General features: G+C 38.5%; 2 protein-coding genes across 3 annotated transcripts; both read right to left on the bottom strand.

Moving 5' to 3' along the window:
- Positions 1-856: 856 nt before the first annotated feature.
- Positions 857-9,261, bottom strand: eps8l3a (EPS8-like 3a). The gene is made up of 18 exons (XM_042502927.1): positions 9,197-9,261; positions 9,023-9,096; positions 8,864-8,928; positions 8,619-8,777; positions 7,126-7,275; positions 6,547-6,611; positions 6,334-6,461; positions 6,080-6,237; positions 5,847-5,952; positions 5,630-5,703; positions 5,468-5,542; positions 4,949-5,094; positions 4,011-4,140; positions 3,850-3,896; positions 3,673-3,769; positions 3,457-3,561; positions 2,838-2,923; positions 857-1,119 (listed from the first exon to the last, which is right to left on the bottom strand). The coding sequence occupies exons 1-18, from the start codon at positions 9,259-9,261 to the stop codon at positions 942-944; spliced, it is 1,908 nt and encodes a 635-aa protein (XP_042358861.1). The 3' UTR covers positions 857-941.
- Positions 9,262-11,953: 2,692 nt separating this feature from the next.
- Positions 11,954-18,281, bottom strand: irf6 (interferon regulatory factor 6). 2 transcript variants are annotated; one of them, XM_042504449.1, is made up of 8 exons: positions 18,042-18,281; positions 17,522-17,696; positions 16,175-16,370; positions 15,961-16,050; positions 15,568-15,834; positions 14,381-14,773; positions 14,121-14,239; positions 11,954-13,056 (listed from the first exon to the last, which is right to left on the bottom strand). In XM_042504449.1, the coding sequence occupies exons 2-8, from the start codon at positions 17,693-17,695 to the stop codon at positions 12,826-12,828; spliced, it is 1,470 nt and encodes a 489-aa protein (XP_042360383.1). In that variant the 5' UTR covers position 17,696; positions 18,042-18,281; the 3' UTR covers positions 11,954-12,825. The 2 variants fall into 2 exon arrangements, with proteins under 2 accessions (XP_042360383.1, XP_042360377.1); XM_042504443.1 differs by having other exon boundaries at positions 17,522-17,700; positions 18,042-18,280.
- Positions 18,282-18,602: the final 321 nt, after the last annotated feature.

The following is an 18,602-nucleotide window of genomic DNA, read 5'->3' as shown; positions in this document are numbered from 1 at the left end:
TGTAACCTTCCTCAGAGACGTTTCGGAGCAAGAGCCAGAAAAATAGCAGATGCTTCTCTTCTTGCCCCAGTGACTTCCTGGGGGGTCACTGTGGTGAACCAATCATGTCTGAAGATGAGTCCATGGGAAAGGACTAACACCAAGTTGCGAAAGATGAAGCACCCTGGGAGTTGAGGCACATGGCTTTGCTCCAGAGAGAGGAGGACATGTGTGACAGGTAGAATTGTATCCATTGTTTGTTTAGATTTTTGTGTTGTGTGTTGAGTGCTGTGAAGGTGAGCAAGCACCTCTTGTGCTTGGTGGGTGTGGTGTCCATGAGTGTGTGTGTGTGTGTGTGTGTGTGTGTGTGTGTGTATAATGGATAACTGCATGCAGGTGTGTCATTGTTCTCCTCCTGTGTGCAGGTTTGCAGCTGGTCATGTTCTGATAAGGTTCATGTTTAATGTATAAACTATGAAATTAAGCGTGGTTATTCACTAAAACTCTGCATTGTGTCATAACTTTTATTTACAGGTGACATAATGACCATTTAGATTAAGCTTATTGCTCACAACATTTTGTTTTTCATAATTTAGAACATTAAATGTCCTATTATACACTGTTTGCATAATATTACTGTATACATTGTCTAAATGGACTTTTATTTACACTTGATAGAGTAACTTGCCAAATGATTGGTTACATTTTTTAATCCTATCAAACAACTCCACTAATAAACATCTGAAAATTACATTTATATTCTTTGATACAAGGTTTTATAGGATATGTTATTCCAAACAAACTGTAAACTTAATCTGACTTATTAGTGTTTAAATCTCACAATATTTAGTGACACTGTTGACTTGTGTTGGTCCATGATGATTTCTTGTCTGTCTTTCTTAAATGGCAGCCTGCGGTTTAACACAAAAATCAGTCAGAGGGATGTCCGTTTACACCATCATTCATCCGTGGAAACTAGTGAAGTTGCGCTGTGGTGAGTCACTTACAGCCATGGCCGATTTGACCGCTTGTAACTGGAAGAAGACTCTCCCCCCTTCCTCTGGACACACTGACTTCAGCTCCTCTCTCGTCATCCCCAGCAGCATGGAGCCACTCAGTACGCCCAGACACCGTACAGTGCTGCAAGCGATAAGTCATTAATTTCACTGACATTCATTTAAGAAAATGTGAAAATTCTGTGTCTTGAAGGGTTATTCCAGCAATTTAGTATTTCTATGGAAGCCCTGAGGGACAAGTAAGGCAAAAAAAAAGGAAAATAAAAAAGTGTGAAAAAGAGTGAAGTAAAAAAAATTGGGGCACGAGAGAAAAATAATAATTTTGGCAAGAAAAAAATTTTTTTGGTGAGAAAAAAAAATCTGGAGGAAAATAAGGCTAATTTTGTGTTTATTGTGTTTATTTTTGTAATACTTATTTTGACCACAAGAGGCTGAAGCGCACTACCAGGGGACTTTTGATGTCTCTGCACACTAAACAATAATTTAGAATAGAATAGAATAGAATAGAATAGAAATACTTTATTAATCCCGTGAGGGAAATTTCATCCCAGAGGTGTAAACTGACTGAAGGGGATGTTAAAGATTCTGAGGGGAAGATTTGTTGGTATATAATTCCTTAATTTACCCATGCAATGACAACATAAGGGTACTGTATGGAAATGAGTTAGTTAGTTATAGCTATCGATACATGTGGAAAAATAATGCTATTCCCTGCAAGTGTCCAAATGTCCCATTGACAATACGCAAACACAAAGTGTTTCAAATAGTGCATTGGGCAGATGTACACATTGACCTAGAGGACAGGTTTCCATGAACCCGTATTATGAGGAAAACAGCTCAACAGTTGAATGTTGATGTTAGATTTTGCATTTTGAAGATAAAACATGAGAAAACACAAACGCAGTGACCACTATGAGCATAACCATTTATGTAACATAAAAGTGCTCATATATCAGAATTTGAATAATGAGAGATGCATGTTGTGTTAAGAGTGCAGAGAGAAATTAAAAGTGCGCTTCAGCTTCTTGTGGTCAAATTAAGTATTACAAACGAAACACCTAAAAAAATTAGCCTTATTTTCCTCCTGATTTTTTTTTCTCAACAAAAAAAAAAGAAATTCTCACCAAAAAAATAAATAGATGAAAAAATTCTGGCAAAAAAAGAGAGGAAAATTTTCACTCTATTTAACACATGAAAAAAATGGACCACCAGAAAAAAAAAAATCTCACTTGCCCCTTTCAGGGCTTCCGTAAGTGGCAGATTGGGCAAACACTTTTTTTTGTATTGTAAAAAGACAATTTACAAGTTCAAGGAACCTTTTAATCCCTAATAAAAGTCAGATTCGAAAAAAATGGATCCTACAGATTTCAGTTTATTAGTATCTTTGTTGGACCCCTGCCTCATAAATGCCCACTTCTTTCTGACTCCAGATCTGAAATTTGTAGCACATGGGCTCTGTTCAAATCCAAACTAAGATGAGATATATAACCTTGATAACATTCAGTCAACCCTGACATCCTCACTTTTATGACTGTATGTTAGCTTGTGTGTGCCTTTAAGTGCATTAATTCATGAATGACAGCAAGAAGAAACAGAAAGCATACTGTCAGCGGGAATTAAAGCAGCTGATTAGATTATTTAAATTAGTAAATTCAGTCACAGATGTACATGCTTCATTATGTGACAGAAGTCACTAAATTAAATTATTCACATTCAGGTTTAATGCAATATACTTATGTTAAGAGACAACACATCATATATTTGAGAAGGTTTTAGCAAGTTAAAAGAATAAATGAAAACTGTCTGTGTTATTTTAATACTAAATCAAATAACTGTACTTACATTTTACTGAAGCCTTTGTCTTCAAGCCACGCTTTCACTTCTGCAGGCTTGGACCTCTTTGTGAGGACAGGAGAACCCTCTGTTTGCTGAGAAGATGTAATGATTATGAACTGTGATTTTACTGAAATGTAAGGCTGAAAATTACAGAGTATATTCCATATATATAATACTATATGTACACATATTATGAACGTATATATACGCAGTATTAATGGAATGAAATAAAGCCTCCAGACTTATTGAAATATATTGAATGAGCCACATTTTGTAATAATTCTGGTCATATTTGCATATTCATTTGTTTTGTTTTGCCGCAGTGGTGACTTTTCCACAATTTGTTCAGGTAAATGTCAACCAAAAGGTCAAAATCACTGAGAAGTGACATATAATTACTGTGCACACAAGCATATTGTGTAAGTGCTCATATTATTTAAGAAGAGTTACAATAGTAATTGCTTCCCCTCTGGTCCTTCCCACCAGAGTGTAATCTTAGACTGACATCATGTTTTCTGTAGTTGCTGCTTTACTTCAGTCATTGAGTCACTGACTTTTTTTTCCTTGAAAGGCTTCCTTTAAAACTGGAGTTTAAATCAACATGTGGTGTGTTAGTGGGGCTCACTTCGGTAGGTTTTTCATCGGCGGCTTCCAGGACATTATTGGGTACAAAGCCCTCCTCTCCTCCGCTATTCCTCACTTTCCACCACTGCTTTGACTTATCCAGCAGCTGTGGACAAAGCAAAGACTAACATGGGTCTTAAGGAATCGTGGGCATGTTCATATCTCTTTCATTACGGAAACAGGACAGAAAGAGCAGCTGGTTCATGACGCCACTCACCTCAACTATTTCTCCTTTTCTGACAGTGAGCTCTCTGTGGTTCCGTGAGATGAAGTCATACATAACACGCATGTGACGTGGTTTAGACCCACCGGAGCTGAAAAATATAGGGACATAAAAAATGTCAAACTTTGAACATTTGCATGACGTTGAATTCAATTTTGTGTTTGTGCATACCGGGTTTTTTGTGGAGAATGAGTTGGTGGTGTCCACTTAGCCGAAGTCTACACGGATAAAGGACAAAGTCTTGTTATGTTTTCCCTCCTTCATCTCTCAAAGCTACCCGTCTGTCTGTGCTGGTGTCATACTGAATGTCTGATGCGAGATGATGGTTTTACCTCACCGGATGCCTCTCTTCTCATGGGTTCACTGGGTTCAGGTGCTGTAGTCACCTCAGGAGGCTGCCAGCCATCAAAGAACTCCAGAGTGTACGTTGGGATGTCTTCGTCGTCTTCTGGCCATTTGGTGCTGATAACGTTTAAAATTATAAAATCAATATTATCCTGACACTAATCAGATGGACAAACAGCAGTCTGATACATTTTACTTCATCAAACTAAAATACGAGTGTAAAAGCAGTGATCCAGCTACTCAAATCCTTTACTTTAGTAAAATACAAACGCAACAATTACAAGTTGGTTCTGGCATTAAACATCCCAATTAGGCAAATAAAGTACTATTAGCCAAAGACACTAATAGCATCTGCAGTAAAAGTACTTATTCTGCAGGATATTGGAAAAAGCAGACTTTTACTTTCATAACTAGTGGAGCCATTTTAAACTCCCTATCCAGTTAAGTAGTCCAGTAATTGTCTTCTTAAGAACAATATAAACCTCGAAGGTCTTTGGATGGTTATTGGGAGAGGACACAGGACACGTCCCTCTCGTTATTTAGAACATGATCATTTGCCCGCTCACCCTCAACCCTCACCCTTGACTCCAAGAAAAACATGAAAGTAGCGGGAGTAGTTTTATTTTTACCAAATTTAAGCCCCTATGCCACAAATTGATGCAGAAAATGTACAAATTAGTGCAGGCATTTTTTTTTCTGGCAGACCCACTCCACCCCCTTTCAAAAATGTCTCCCTCAATGTTGAGACAACACCTATGTCATAGCTATAAAATAGCATAAAATGAAAATACTCAAGTAAAGTATAAATACTTAAAAACTGTACTTAAGCGCTTGAGAAAATGTACTAAGTTACTTTGGAGTGAGATGATAAAAAAATACAAATAAAAAAACAGCTTGTTAAGTTCAACACTGCTCAGTGCCTCACCTGGGGATGTTCCAGGGGTCTCCGAGAGACTGCCACAGCTGGTCCTCCTCTGTGGAGGCTTCTTCACTCAGGAGGAGGATACACTGGGGTGTCAACAGCGGCGCCACAATGGTCTCTGGCAGATCCTCAGGGCAGTGAGAGACCACCTGGTGAGGAGAAGAATAACTCACTCTGCTGTTCATTAGTCCTGTTATTAAGCACTCACAGTGAGATACTGTGACACTGCAGACATGACGGTCAGCCACTTAAGCATATAAATTAGATAAAACGTCCAACATATGCTCATGAATAGATAATTTTACAAACATATATAAAATGTATCAAGTATAAAGAGATAATTTCCTAAATAAAAATCATATATATCTTTAAATTAAGAGACCCTTATTAAACAAGATACATATTAGAACATGTTAAAGCATGCATTTCAGAGGTAAAGACAAAACTCTCTATACTTAATGAAAATTGATTACAGTATGTATAACTACAGTCGAGTTCTGATTTGTAGATGAAGTCACTTACGAATGCTAATGTTGAGAATAAGGAGTGAACCAACTCAGGGGCGCTGGGGTTATTAATCATTCCACTGAGCTCCCCCTGTCAAGGAAAACATTTTCCTGTTACACATACAAATACAAACAGCAGTTATTATGATTGTATGTCAGTGTGATTGAAGACACATACTAAAAGGTTGAAACCACATTTGATCTTGTGGAGACACACTTCAAATTCTGCTGCAGGGGGCATGCCGTCCATGACTAAAGAATCAAAATACATAATGAAGACTCACAACTGATGATATTGTGATCACACTTTTATACAGCATATTCCAGTTTTAAACTATACACTGTCATTTAAATACAATCATGTATAACTACCTCAGTATTCTTTATTAAATTACCTTTTCCTTTCTTCTTTTTCTTCTTTTTCTTTGCATTTTTAGCCACAACTGCGGCTATTTTTCCCATGAAGATTTCTAAGTCACTTAAAATATGATTCAAGATATCCTGTAAAGAAAGACATAAAGCGAGAAGAAAAACTTTTCCACATTCTACTTTTCTTAAATGTCAGTAAACAGATTTAAAATGTTCAAAAAACAAAATATGTCACAGGCTATTTTAAATATACACTCACTACATTCCTGTCCAGCTCTGTGTATGGGCGAGGAGGAGGCTCTTCTTCAGTGGTGGATGGCTGCGGTGATGGTGCCTCTTCTCTGGGAGGTGGGGCCTCCTCCTCCTCCTCTTCCTCTTTATGTTCAACCAGTTCATGCTCAGAAATGTCATCCTCCTCTACATGCACAAAGGAGACTCAAGGTTTGTATACCGATTTTGACTCTATCATTAATAATCAATGCAGTAGTTATAGATCTCCTGTCACAGACTCACCATAGTCAGGAGCCATCCACTGGGGCGCTGAGTCATCTGCAGGCTTCTGTCCTTCAGGTTCGTGAGATTCTGGGGCTTTACGAAGGTTTTTCATTTCCTGATTCCCCGCAGTTAGTCCTGCATTTCTGCTTCAAAGAGTGTAACAGAGGTTTTGAAGTGCCATTTCAAAAATCAAGTTTCAGGTATTTGCTCTCACTGACTTTATGTTCTTACCTGTTCCTTGAAGCATCCCTCCTGTGTGACAAAGCTCCTGAGAGAACCCTTTGAACATGGTCAGCCTGTGAACAACAACAACAAAACATTACTAATTACTTATTTGCTTTATTCTTTGAAACCTGAGCAAATTGATTTCCTTAAAAACATGTGAAGAAGGCAACAAGCAACTCAATGAGAAATGGCCAAAAAATGAGCAAGAAATTAATAAAAACTTACAACAAAATTACCTGAAAATAAGTAAAGAAAAAAGAAAAAGTTTAAAAAAAGAAAAACAAGAAACAAAATCAATAAATAAACATCAACAAAATGCAATTAAAAAAACTAACATACATTTTTTTTTTCTTTTTTTCTAAAACATAATTTTAAATTTATTTTGATAATAATTGTTTGATAATATCTACATTGGGACATTTCTTTCCAAGTTGCTCATGATGTTTTTTTTCTGGTTTCAGATATAAATAAATATATAAATGCTTATAAAAGGCGTGTGACTACAGCACAAGAAAACCAGTGTTGATCTAGGTTTTAAAGGGTTAATAGTCATAATATCAGTCATATGTATGGGTTTGTCCTCACCCTGACTTCCTCACACTGAAACATAAAGACAGTGGTGGTGTGTTTCCCCCCGGGCTGGACCGACACAATGAGCAGGGATTTAAAGACTCCAGCGTCCAGCACAGCCTTTAGCTCCAGGATGTCACTGAGAGCCATAGACTCCAGCTCCTCCTGAGAAAACACAACAGGTTTGTATACACATAAACAACATCCCAGACCCCTCGTCATACGCAACTGACTTACATTTTAATGGCAATATAAAGAAAATGTTCTCATACCGAGCACTCTCAATTTAGCAGCACGGCAGTATAATTTTAAAATCAACAATGAAGTATAACATTGAAAATATAAATTATACAGTATTTTTGTATGGTTTTGGATTTCAGTACTCCTTGGCGCAGATCCTGGAAGCCTAAGAACTCTATCAGATGGATCAGCACCATTCTAAAAATATTTCCATCATTTAAGATCAACAATAATATTAAAACTTTTTACAAATGCAAAATTCCCATCAAGAGATGGATGCCAGAAAACCCAAACAAACAAACGAACAAAAAACCCAATAAAAAATAAAGTCTGCAATGATATTTTACCACAATGAATACTGTGGGTAAAGTAAACTACAACTTAAGTTTCTGTTTAAAAGCAAGTTTAAAGTTTTTAGCTTTAGGCACAAAAACACTTGGTTATGTTACAGGGAAGACCATGATTTGTGCTGACATAAGTAGTCAAGGTTAGGGAAGCATTAGGGTTTGGGTTAAAATTTCTACTTCATTGAGAAAAGAGGACCTCCATTGTCATGGTAGCAATAATACAACCATGGCTACAGCAAGGGAACAAACAAAGTCATGGTTAAAAGAAACAATTACAAATTGTACTAGGAAACAAATGGTGGTTTCCTATAGTCCTACGTTTCTATAATAAATTCACTTTATTCTCAAAAGCAATGTCATAATTCATACAGCCACTGGAGGGCTTTGTTACTTGTACATACACATATGCTGTTTTGGGGTATTTGCTGCAATAACAATTCTTTTGGCAGGGTACTTTCAAATACAATTATGCATCATCTGCATAGAAGTGGAAACAGATGCTAAGTTTGAAGATGATAGAATATAATGGCACAGTGCACAGACAGAAATTTATGGGGACCAGGGATGAACTTTGGGGTACACCATAAGGACTGCTAAAGGGAATCAAAGTTGTCTTCACCTGTTGGGTAAGTCTTGAACCAGTGCAGAACTGAATCAAAACACCCAATCCACATTTTTAACCTTTTGATAAGGAGATCATGAATGACTGTAACAAACATAGTGCTTTCGTGATTGTGGTGTTCAACCGATATTTGGTTTCTGCAGGGGCTATAAAATATGACTCACATCTATTTTCATGCTTGTTATCATTTAGTTACCCTTCATACCCTGGGTGGGGTCATTTTCATCCTGGAAGAGACTGCATCTATCGGATCTGTAATTTATTTTGTCACCTGTCTGCGGGTCCCAAATGCTGTTTACCTTGGTTTCAACATCTGTGAGCAGCAGGTTGGCACCACGCATCTCCAGCACCATGTTCTGACCCCACACACGACCCATCCCATCCAGCAGCTTCAGTCGCTCCACACAGTCCGCTACGTTTCTCAGCTCCTTCCCATTCAGTTCACAAGTGAACAAGTGCTGCAGCAGACACATTAAGACACAATATTAAACATTGCATGATTCAGAACGGGTCACATTTGTAAAAATAATGTTACGTATGTTACCTCCACTCTGTACTGCATTTTGTCCATCATCTTGTTTACTGATACTGCATACTCCCTCCTTTGCACTGTTGAAACATAAATCAAAGCTCTGTATTATTATTAAATTAAACTGAACAGGTGTGGCCACTGATTATGTCGAGGACAGCAGTGTTGACTTACAGTAAATTGACTTTGCACTGGGCCTCGACAGATTTGATATCTGGGATGATACCTCATCCATAGTGGAGTAACCACTGTCACAACAAATGCAAGCAATTTACATCACTGATCATCTCCTAATGAAAAACGTCATGATAGAATTGATCTGTCAACATGAAATTGTAATATACATACTTGGACTGGATTGATCCAGCGTAGCTGCTGGTGTCGTTCCCAAAGAGACTGTTGCTCATAGACATCTTCACCAATGACCAAACACACCTGCAGTATCATGTATTACATAAATTTTATATCATAAATATCAGTGATATGAGCCATGTCAGCACCCTGCACCTGTCATAAATCTATAAATAATCTGTTTTGGGAAGTTCGCCATGCCATCAGTGTGTATTCAAAGTTGACTGAAGCTTAAATATCTTAAGTTTTGTAAAGTTTTAATTTAGAAAAAAACTACTTTTACAAATGTCAGAAGCAAAATGAGCTTTTGCTCAAACAACACCTGGATTATTAGCAATAAGTTAATAAATGGGTCGTGATAATCATCAACTAGTTGTATTCACCTTGCAACACAGCACTGTGAGCAACCTAGCAATCTTTATGCTGCAGCTGTAATATTTTAAGAGTCTTAATATTTTTGTTTAGGACAGGTTTGTCAACTGTCTTTTACCACAAATGTAGATGATGATGACGCTTATATACAATAAAACATTATCAACATATTTAAAACACACACAATCTAATAGTTAAGACCATTTTAGTAATAAACGTCTTCTATCTTTTCAAATCAGATCTGCTCTCAAGATTTGTTCAGTACTAGGAATATAAGGAAAATGATGATGCAGATTTTGTTGAGTTACGCCAAATGAAAACACAGAAACTCTTCTCTACAGATCATTAACAAAAACAACAAAGAAACATCCATTTTTCTCTTGAATTCAATATTAAATGCTCTTACCTTTGATGTGTGGTAGATGGATGTTGTTGTATCTTTTACCCTTTAGTACAAAAACATCTCATATTTTAATCCATTCCCTCATTCAACTATGTACACCCAAGACTTCCTCATAAAGGAGAAGGACAAAGTCCACTGACAGTTGCAGAACGGTCTGTAGGATACTGAGCGAGTCAGTTCAGGGTGTGAGATCTTTAGTGTCGCATCCCTTCTGAGCAAAGGTTACCAGATACGGAGGAAACCACCCTGGAAAAGCTTAAAGGTCTCCAGGTCTATAAATAAACTTATGTGCCCCATCAGCTATTTATCATTTTTTCCATCCTACAATGTTGCGGGATTGAGAGTGAGTGACAATGCTCCAAGTTGTGTTTTCTTATTTAATTGAAAACAAAAAAAATGTTAACTAGGCCTTAAAATGTGTGAATCCCATCACAGATAACTGCCAATAACATTTCAGATACATGTCACAGTGAATTAAAAATAGATCTTAGGAGGAAAGAGAGATAAAGAGGTAGTTATTGGAGGGCCATATCTTTGTTACACTATCATTTTATTGTACTAGTTATAGGTTCATCAATATAAAAGAAAATCTGAATCTGAAGATAAACGGAGATAGGAAATTTCAGTAGTATTGTCAAGTTGTAGCACTTTACATCTCTGTCACTACTGTGTCAGTTCACTTAGAAGACTGGCTCCATAATAAAACCACAAGCCCTGAGTTTTTATATCACACTGCCAAACATTAACTAGAACACATTCCTTAGTGATGTAATGAACACACGGTAAACAACATGACCATATTTAGCCAAAATGATCTTATAATGTGTGTGAAAGTTAAACAAAATAGAGAACTATTCATCCTGTTTAAATGTGTAGTCACAATACGAGTTTGTTTTAGATATATATCAACCAGAAAACCAGCAGAACCAGTAAAATAAAACCCAGACACATCAAAGCAACCCTGCCTGTTACGCAGTAGTGGAAAATAAGTACATCATGACCATGATTATGCTTTTGAGGTAGCTGTGGTTTAAATATTTTAATTGTATGCTATTTTATATTCAAAATCACCCCACTATGTTTCAGAGGGAAATTGTCCGATGAAGTCACAACATGTATTTGACAGCTAGTTACTAACTTTGCAGAAAATTTTGCCATACGACTCCCTTACTTTTACTTAAGCAAGATTTTGAAGGCAGAAGTGTTACATAGTAGTATTGCAGTAGGTTACTTTCAACCAGGTATCTCAATACTTCTTTTCACCGGTGCTGTTAAGAGTATTTAAACAAAGACTTTTACTCAGTGGTGTTTTAAGATTGAAAAAACGTCAAAGCAAAAGCTACTTAGTACAAATGCAAAACCAGAAAATGACATAAACGCACTGTTTTACATTTCCCACACAGTTAAACACATCTGATAATCTGACTGGGAGACACCTGCTCTCATTCACCAGCTGTTATACTCCTCAGTTCCCTGCATGGAGCCCTGGTGGGGTAAAACAATAGGGAAGCTTGTTAGAGGGCTACGCAGTAGCATTGAAATGCATTAATCCAGAATTAGGTTAATTTTTAAATGACTCAGTAACATTAAATCAACCTGCTCCCCATCAGCCCCAGTGACCTGTCACTCATACTGTAAATTGGTCATTTTCGAGATAAAATGAATTTAAAAACCTTCAGGCCCTTAACTGTAAAAAAAACCAAAAAAAAAAACACCAAAACACTTTCAAAATATTGTTCTCCTGCTGCTGGTAAACTAAACCACTGGAGGGCAGCAATGCTGCGTGAGCACATGCAGAAGGTGCCGAGCTGCAGTTAACTCACATAAATGTCAACCTGCAGCTTCTCCGGTCAGCTTCGCTGGAGCAGAAAAGTTAACAAAGTTTGTAAAACTATGTATTGTTTAGAGCTGATATATTTTCCTGCCAGAAATGAGTTTACTATGATTGACATCAAGAAAGCAATTCACAAACTCCAATGTTATTTTGGCATTTTCATTGATAAAATAAACATACAATCACAGGAAGAATTCAACTACACATAAAAACAACTCCGCACCCAAAGTGCAGTGGAATCCATATTAAAACAGATTGATATAGCTTAAAGTTGTTTAGTTAAATGGCTGCCAGGATACAATAAATGGCTTCAAATCAAAGACATGAATACAAAAATATCCTACAATATAAACTGAAGAATAAAACAACTGGAAAAAGAACTACAGGCCAGGTGGACTAGAAAATGGATACATCTGTCAAATGAGAAGACAAAACACCAAATTAAATGTGTTGGGAGTATAAATGAATTTTGAATAGTCGAGCACAGATGAACTCATAATAATAAGTTATAAATATATGGAAGAAGAAACCATCCATACTTTAATTCATATTTGCCTATATATTATCCACCATATAAAAATCTGATGGTAGATGTGTTGCTTCAAAACATTTTATAAGAAATCGAAAGATAAAAGGCGCTTTACACAGTTTCTTGACTCCAGAAAAGTTTAGTAATCACTGACCCGTTTTGGATAAATAAGGCTCGGGGCGATTTCTGTAACTCATTAACTATGCTGAATGTTCCCTTGCAGCAAGCAGGACTTTGGCCCATGAAGTCACTAAATCTGTCTACAGTTCCTGCAAATACTGCGGAGTGATGCAGACTTCAAGGCACTACTTCTATACACAGAAAAGCATTGTCGCAGAACATTACTAACAAAAAAAGCATAAAAATCCTACAGTATAGTGTGCACACTTCTAAATATGATTACACATAAGTACTTCTTTGCTAGATAACTCTCAAATCTCATACACTGATAAATGATATAGATATATGCGAGTTCAGTGGGGGCTGCTTCACTGTGCCTGCAGAGCCTGGACGATGTTCAGGCCCGGGCCAGGGGGCAGCGCCCAGCCGTCCTGGCCCTGATGGGTCTGCAGCAAGCAGTACAGCTGCTTTAGGTGGGTCACTATGTTGTCTTTAATATCTGGAATTGAGATCTGCAGGCGAACGCTGCCGCTGTCGAAGGATCGTGTGTTGTCTCCAGAGAACATCTCGCTTATCATACGGGCCACCACTGGAATGATCTGCAGAGCAGAGGACAGCGGAGGACCAGTGTAAGACACACAGAGACTCAGAACAGTGCAGCTTATCCAAGAGTGCTGTGGTTCACTTGAGGGCTGGGCGATTAATCAAATTTCACTTTCAATCGCAACTCTGGCTTCAAACGATTATGAAAACAAGATAATCGGGATGAAATTATTAATATACTGCTCTTCGTTTTGCAATGATGCTCTCGTTTTGTCTTATGTAAATGCAATGCATCCTTTTCCTTTACAGCGACGCAGTCAGTGTTGCCAATCTGGCAACTTTCTCCATAGATTTGGCAACTTTTAAGACTCTCTTAGTTTATTTCTAAAAAGCAACTACTGACAAATTTAGTAAATTAATAAGGCCACCGGGAAAAGTGAAAAATATATTCAAATATATTGTTACTTATTCCCATGTATGCGGATCAGGACAATCATAGTCCATGGCTCCTCTACCAACAGCACGGGGTCTGTGGCCTCTCCTCTTGTTGCATGTTTATATCTATAAATGACTTATCTCTTTCTTTAAACTTAAAATTTGTTTTAAGTTGAATTGCATTTATATCCATATCCATATCCATTTAATTTATACTATGCGAGAGTTGCCAGTTGCTTTTTATAAAGCCCCAACCTCACCTGTGCACTGTACCGAACACAGAAAAATAAGAGGACAATAATAAAATACAGGCAAAGGAAAGAGTCTCTGCAGATAAATTCATCATCACACATTTCTAGTGGGTCATACATGATGATTGAGATGAATTACTTCTATATGAGTTTATACATTTTCAGGGATATCCTGTATAATATATCTTTAAATAATAGCAAAAAATGTTTAATTAAGGGGAGATTTTCCACTTGTGTCTTTTATAAAAATTATTTCTACGCAAAACAGTTTTTCAAGAAGTGAAATATTCCCACGCAGGTACTCATCATGTGGAGCTGAAAATTGTTCACGCACAGGAATGAAGTTAAGAGTGATAAGGGCTAATTACTGGCCTGTATTATTCCGTGATAACAACAAAGATTCATTACTTCTCATTACAAACAAAATGTCTTACCTGAACCATGATAAGTTTCCTCTCTCTGGGCCTACCATCAGGCCACTCCTCTCCGAAACACAGGCTGATTTCGAACTGAGGTGGGTTTGGTGTCTGGCCGCGCTGGTGGGCTATCACTCCTGCACGCCAAACAAACAGATCGATTGGAATTCATTCTCAGAGAGTATTAAACATTTTCAAAACTACAAAGATGTAAGTAAAACCTAGATATAACTCAAGTTACTTTACTAGCTGTCCCAATAATTGAAAATTCTACTTACCACTGAGAAAAGACTCCAGGCAGAAGAGTTTGATCTTCCTCTGGCGCTCTATAAGATTTGGAGCAGTTTGATTTGGAGCGCAGGGACCGGACCAGTACACCTTGCACTGGCAGAGACGCACCGCATAGATATCGTGACCACTGACCTCCAGGATTAGGCCTCTGTCCATCACGTCCAGCAGGCGGTTGGTGAAAACCCTCTGCTTGTCGTTGGTAATGTGCTCTGTGGTGGGAAAGCGTAGCTGTTCCAGGTTCACCGGCCCGAACAGCTCCTCCTGGTTGACCATGGGGCCGAGGTCTCCGTAGAACAGCCTGCAGCCGTGCGGGTTACTGATGTTGGCTGTGGGACACATCTCCTTCCCTCTGTACTGGAACGTCACCTCCAGGTCTGTCACTGCGTCAGAGACAAGTAATGGCACATGTTAAAACCATCTCTTGAGTACAACTGAAGTTATACTTCAAATAAAAAAAAAAAAAAACAGTTCACCCATAAAATTAAATTGTACTTTGAAGCAAATTCTGAGGCCATGTGCAAAAAGGGGCAGCTGCGTTTTTTTGTTTAGGGACAAAACCAGGATGACTTTATTCTAACGTGCATTATTGAAAAAATCATCAATCAAAAAATCAATCATTTATTTGGTTTCATGGTTTGGAAGCCTATCTCAAAAAACACATGTGAAATAAATAACTCACCTTAAGCATGGTGATTTTTTAACTTCTTTCTTCTGGACGGAAGAAGCATAAAAATAAAAGCCTAGTCTTTTATTCCAACCCTTTTCTAACTACTTATTTTTTTTCAGCCTTGCCTTAATGGTTTCTAAGGTTTGGGATACGTGTAGGTCTCATAAAAAATATGTCTGGTGATATTCTTTAATTTAATTACTGTCAGCTTATTAAATGATCCTTCTGACAATTGCTAGTTGTGTTGCTTATTCCTTTTTCCCATAAACCTCCACTAAAAAAACAACACAGTAACACATCAAAAAGCCATGTTGTTTCACTATCATAGCCACCCCAAAATAAACAGCAGGTGTCCTCACACCTCGGCCTCCTGCCATTAATCTAGCTGAGTCTACTGACTGCAGTTTGGGAAAAAGGGAAAAAAAAGTTGGTGCTTTTTGGTGGCCCATCTCTTTATTGATGAATGCTGATTCCTTGATTTCAGTACTAAAAGAAGTGCATGCTTACTTGGGAGGGAACTGATCCACGTTTCTGGGGAGGCAAACAAAGCGTCGGGTAGAGGAGGAGGCTGCATTGAGTGATCAGGCAGAGGAGCAGGAGGCATGTCACTCAGGGCTGTGGGGTGCATCTCCACATCCACAGGCTCCTCTTTGGGCCAGATTTTTACAGGCTCCTCTTTGGGCCAGGGCTCATTTGAAGGGGGACAACTGGGAGGCTGCATGGGGGACCCTGAGCTCATAGGAGACCACATGATGAGAGGAGATGGACTGGTGCCTAAACGAGGAAAGAGAGAAAAATAATGAGTTGTTAACAGCAATTAATCTTTATTTTATTTCCCTTTAAGATACTGACGGGACTTTTTTTAATTGTAAGCGTGGTGTGTGAGGAGAAGTTACTCACCATTAGATGGGTACGGAGGCAGAGACTCTGGTGTATCTGGAACATCTTCCTCACCACCATCTGGAGTCCAAGAACCAGCATCTGAGGAGCCTGTGGGGTGAAAAACAGTTTTACAAAAGGCAAACATTAGGAAATGAGAGGGAAATAGAGGTAAATTTATCAAGATTAGTCATTTAGACTGAAGAAAGTCAGCCATTTTAAACATCTTATTTACCCTGGTTACTGAGGGGCTGCGGGATGTCACAGACGTCATAAATCTTCAGAGGATTCATGGGGACCTCTTTGGTACCATCATAGACCAGATTGAATTCTCGGCTTTTGTTCAGCGCACATCGAAGCTGAGCTTTCCACTTTGCAGGATCAGGTTCATCAATTCCCTCTTGGAACTTCCCGGTCTCCACGGCCCACGCCTGGAGGAACATTTAAACAGAAGTATCAATATTACAGTCCTCTTTAAAAACTTTTCTCCACAGGATCCACAAAGGTTTACTGTTTTAAAGGGTATTTGAGGCACTATGCAGGTTGTCTGTACAAAGAAATATCCAAGATTATGGACAATAATGTTTTGGCCATCTTGGAGTGTGCATGAGACATGGTTATGAACCATGAAATGTACAGCTATATCAGAAAATGTATAGAATTTCAGGTGTGTGTGTGTGTGTGTGTGTGTGTGTGTGTGTGTGTGTGTGTGTTTGGGGGTCACAAGGAGTGTGGGAAAACTAAAAAAAAAATCAATTAATGCAGTAGGTGTGGATGTCAGCATTTCCTCGATTTCTATTTTCAAAAATATATTACTATTTAAAATATAAAAATCTCTCACACAATGAGGGCACAGTGAAGACCTGCCTCATCCTGCATTGGAAAAAAAATAATAAAACAATGGCCAAGCATCAGAGAGAAGAAAATACTTAAAAGTTAAAAGTTGTCAAAAAAGAAGCAGAAGCAGAAGTTTTAAGAAACTTTTTTTAAAGACAGACAGCATTTTATATTAAAAGTTACTAAAACTATCGGGAAAACACATCTCTGTGATATTCAAAGCAAATAATCTTTTCAAAATCAATCCAAATCACTGGTTTTGCACAAACTTCCTGCAGTTATTGTGATCACCGTTTGGATTAATCGTGCAATTTATCATTTATTGTGTTCTGCTATTATTATGTATCCTTAATTGTGTCCTTAATGTCGTCAATATGCTCCATGATAGAAAAGATGTCTCCTAAGAATTGGTTTGAGAGCCACTGACCTGTGATGTTTTCACAGGTCAGTGGCTCCCATCTAATGCTAGAAGCTAGAGAGAGGCCTTGTGCAACTGTGTTGCAAAACAAGATGTTGCTGCAGAGACATTTTGCACTCTCTCACGCATTTTTACCAGGTATGAAGCAGTATGAACGTTGTTTAACACGAAATTGAAAGTATGGAGTAAAAATTAGTCAGTGCCTGATTCCCTCCATGTGCAGCAGTGCCAACATTTACATGTTCAGTCTGCCTGCCTCGGGGTAAATAAACACTTCATTACATACACTCCTGAAATCTTTGTCACCGTGACATCTGTTATTTTAACCTTGAATATGGTGTCCTCGTCCTCGTGCTGGGGTGTGTGTCTTGTGGCGTGTTTCCATGGGATCTTGAAGCGCATGGCCTCGCGATCAATCCACACCAGCCCCGGATATCTGCCGCTGTCCACCTGAGCGACCAGCCAGGGCTTCAGACGGACACGGCGAGGGGTGACCGACATCCTGACTGACAAGACGACACAAACCCGTCAGTCCACAGCACACTGTCGCTCTGACTCATTTCCCCAACAGCCACACAGCTTTAATATAATCAGCGACAAACAATGATGCAGCAGTGTTCACAGAAGTCATGCGCGGCCGGATTTTCCAAACTTTTTTAAAAACTGCCACACTTTGACATGCAAGACGGCCTTCAACGTATTGACATATTTGTCTTATTTCTGCAGCTGCTTACAGGTTAGACATCGTGTGTATGATAGGACGCCATTTAAACACGAGGAAAAGGCAGCAGAATTCACCTCGAAATGAAATAAACAAAGCGACGACACAAAAGAACGACACACATACCTGTGCCGAACCAGGAAGTGGGGAGATCTGTCCTCGTCGGCCTGTGAACTAGCAGCTGGAGATAAAACTCTGCAAATCCCCAAACTCCTGCACGATCCCACAAAAAAAAACCCTTCCTCGATAACCACTTAGACGTCGGTCGATGAGAATAAAAACAATTAAATGCTCGAGGACTCTGAAGAGCCGATGTTGTTCACTCCGGCTCGGCCCTTCCCCTCTCCTCACCGAAACTCAGGTACAGACGTGACGTCACGCCGGTGACACACCTTTTCTGAGCAGCTGAGGGCGGGGGGGACGCTTTTCAAGAAGCACGTGGACACAGCACCTTATTTTTCCGTATGAGAAACTGAGCATGTTACGACGTGCCAACCTCAACCCTCATGCACTGAGTCTGACATAGAAACATCTGACTAAGAATAATTAGTCATTAGTAATCATTAATTAGTGATCATCATAATCACACAAATAGTAAATTACATAAATAAATACATAAATGAATGCTTTTGAGACTTGTTATGATGATGCAGATGCTTAAATCAATGCATAAAATAATCGACTAAT

This window comes from Plectropomus leopardus, chromosome 2 (assembly GCF_008729295.1).
Source record: "Plectropomus leopardus isolate mb chromosome 2, YSFRI_Pleo_2.0, whole genome shotgun sequence".
Lineage (NCBI taxonomy): Eukaryota > Metazoa > Chordata > Actinopteri > Perciformes > Serranidae > Plectropomus > Plectropomus leopardus.
Note: the sequence above shows the minus strand (reverse complement) of the source record. Positions and strands in the feature narration are given on the sequence as shown.

Coding starts and splice junctions, on each gene's coding strand:
- eps8l3a (XM_042502927.1), bottom strand. CDS start 9,261: ATGTCTATGAGCAACAGTCTCTTTGGGAACGACACCAGCAGCTACGCT. Junction 9,097..9,196: donor GCTGGATCAATCCAGTCCAA/GTATGTATATTA, acceptor TTGTTGTGACAG/TGGTTACTCCACTATGGATG. Junction 6,462..6,546: donor AGGGATGCTTCAAGGAACAG/GTAAGAACATAA, acceptor CACTCTTTGAAG/CAGAAATGCAGGACTAACTG.
- irf6 (XM_042504449.1), bottom strand. CDS start 17,695: ATGTCGGTCACCCCTCGCCGTGTCCGTCTGAAGCCCTGGCTGGTCGCT. Junction 14,774..15,567: donor GTGGATCAGTTCCCTCCCAA/GTAAGCATGCAC, acceptor TCTCTGACGCAG/TGACAGACCTGGAGGTGACG. Junction 13,057..14,120: donor GGAAACTTATCATGGTTCAG/GTAAGACATTTT, acceptor TCTGCTCTGCAG/ATCATTCCAGTGGTGGCCCG.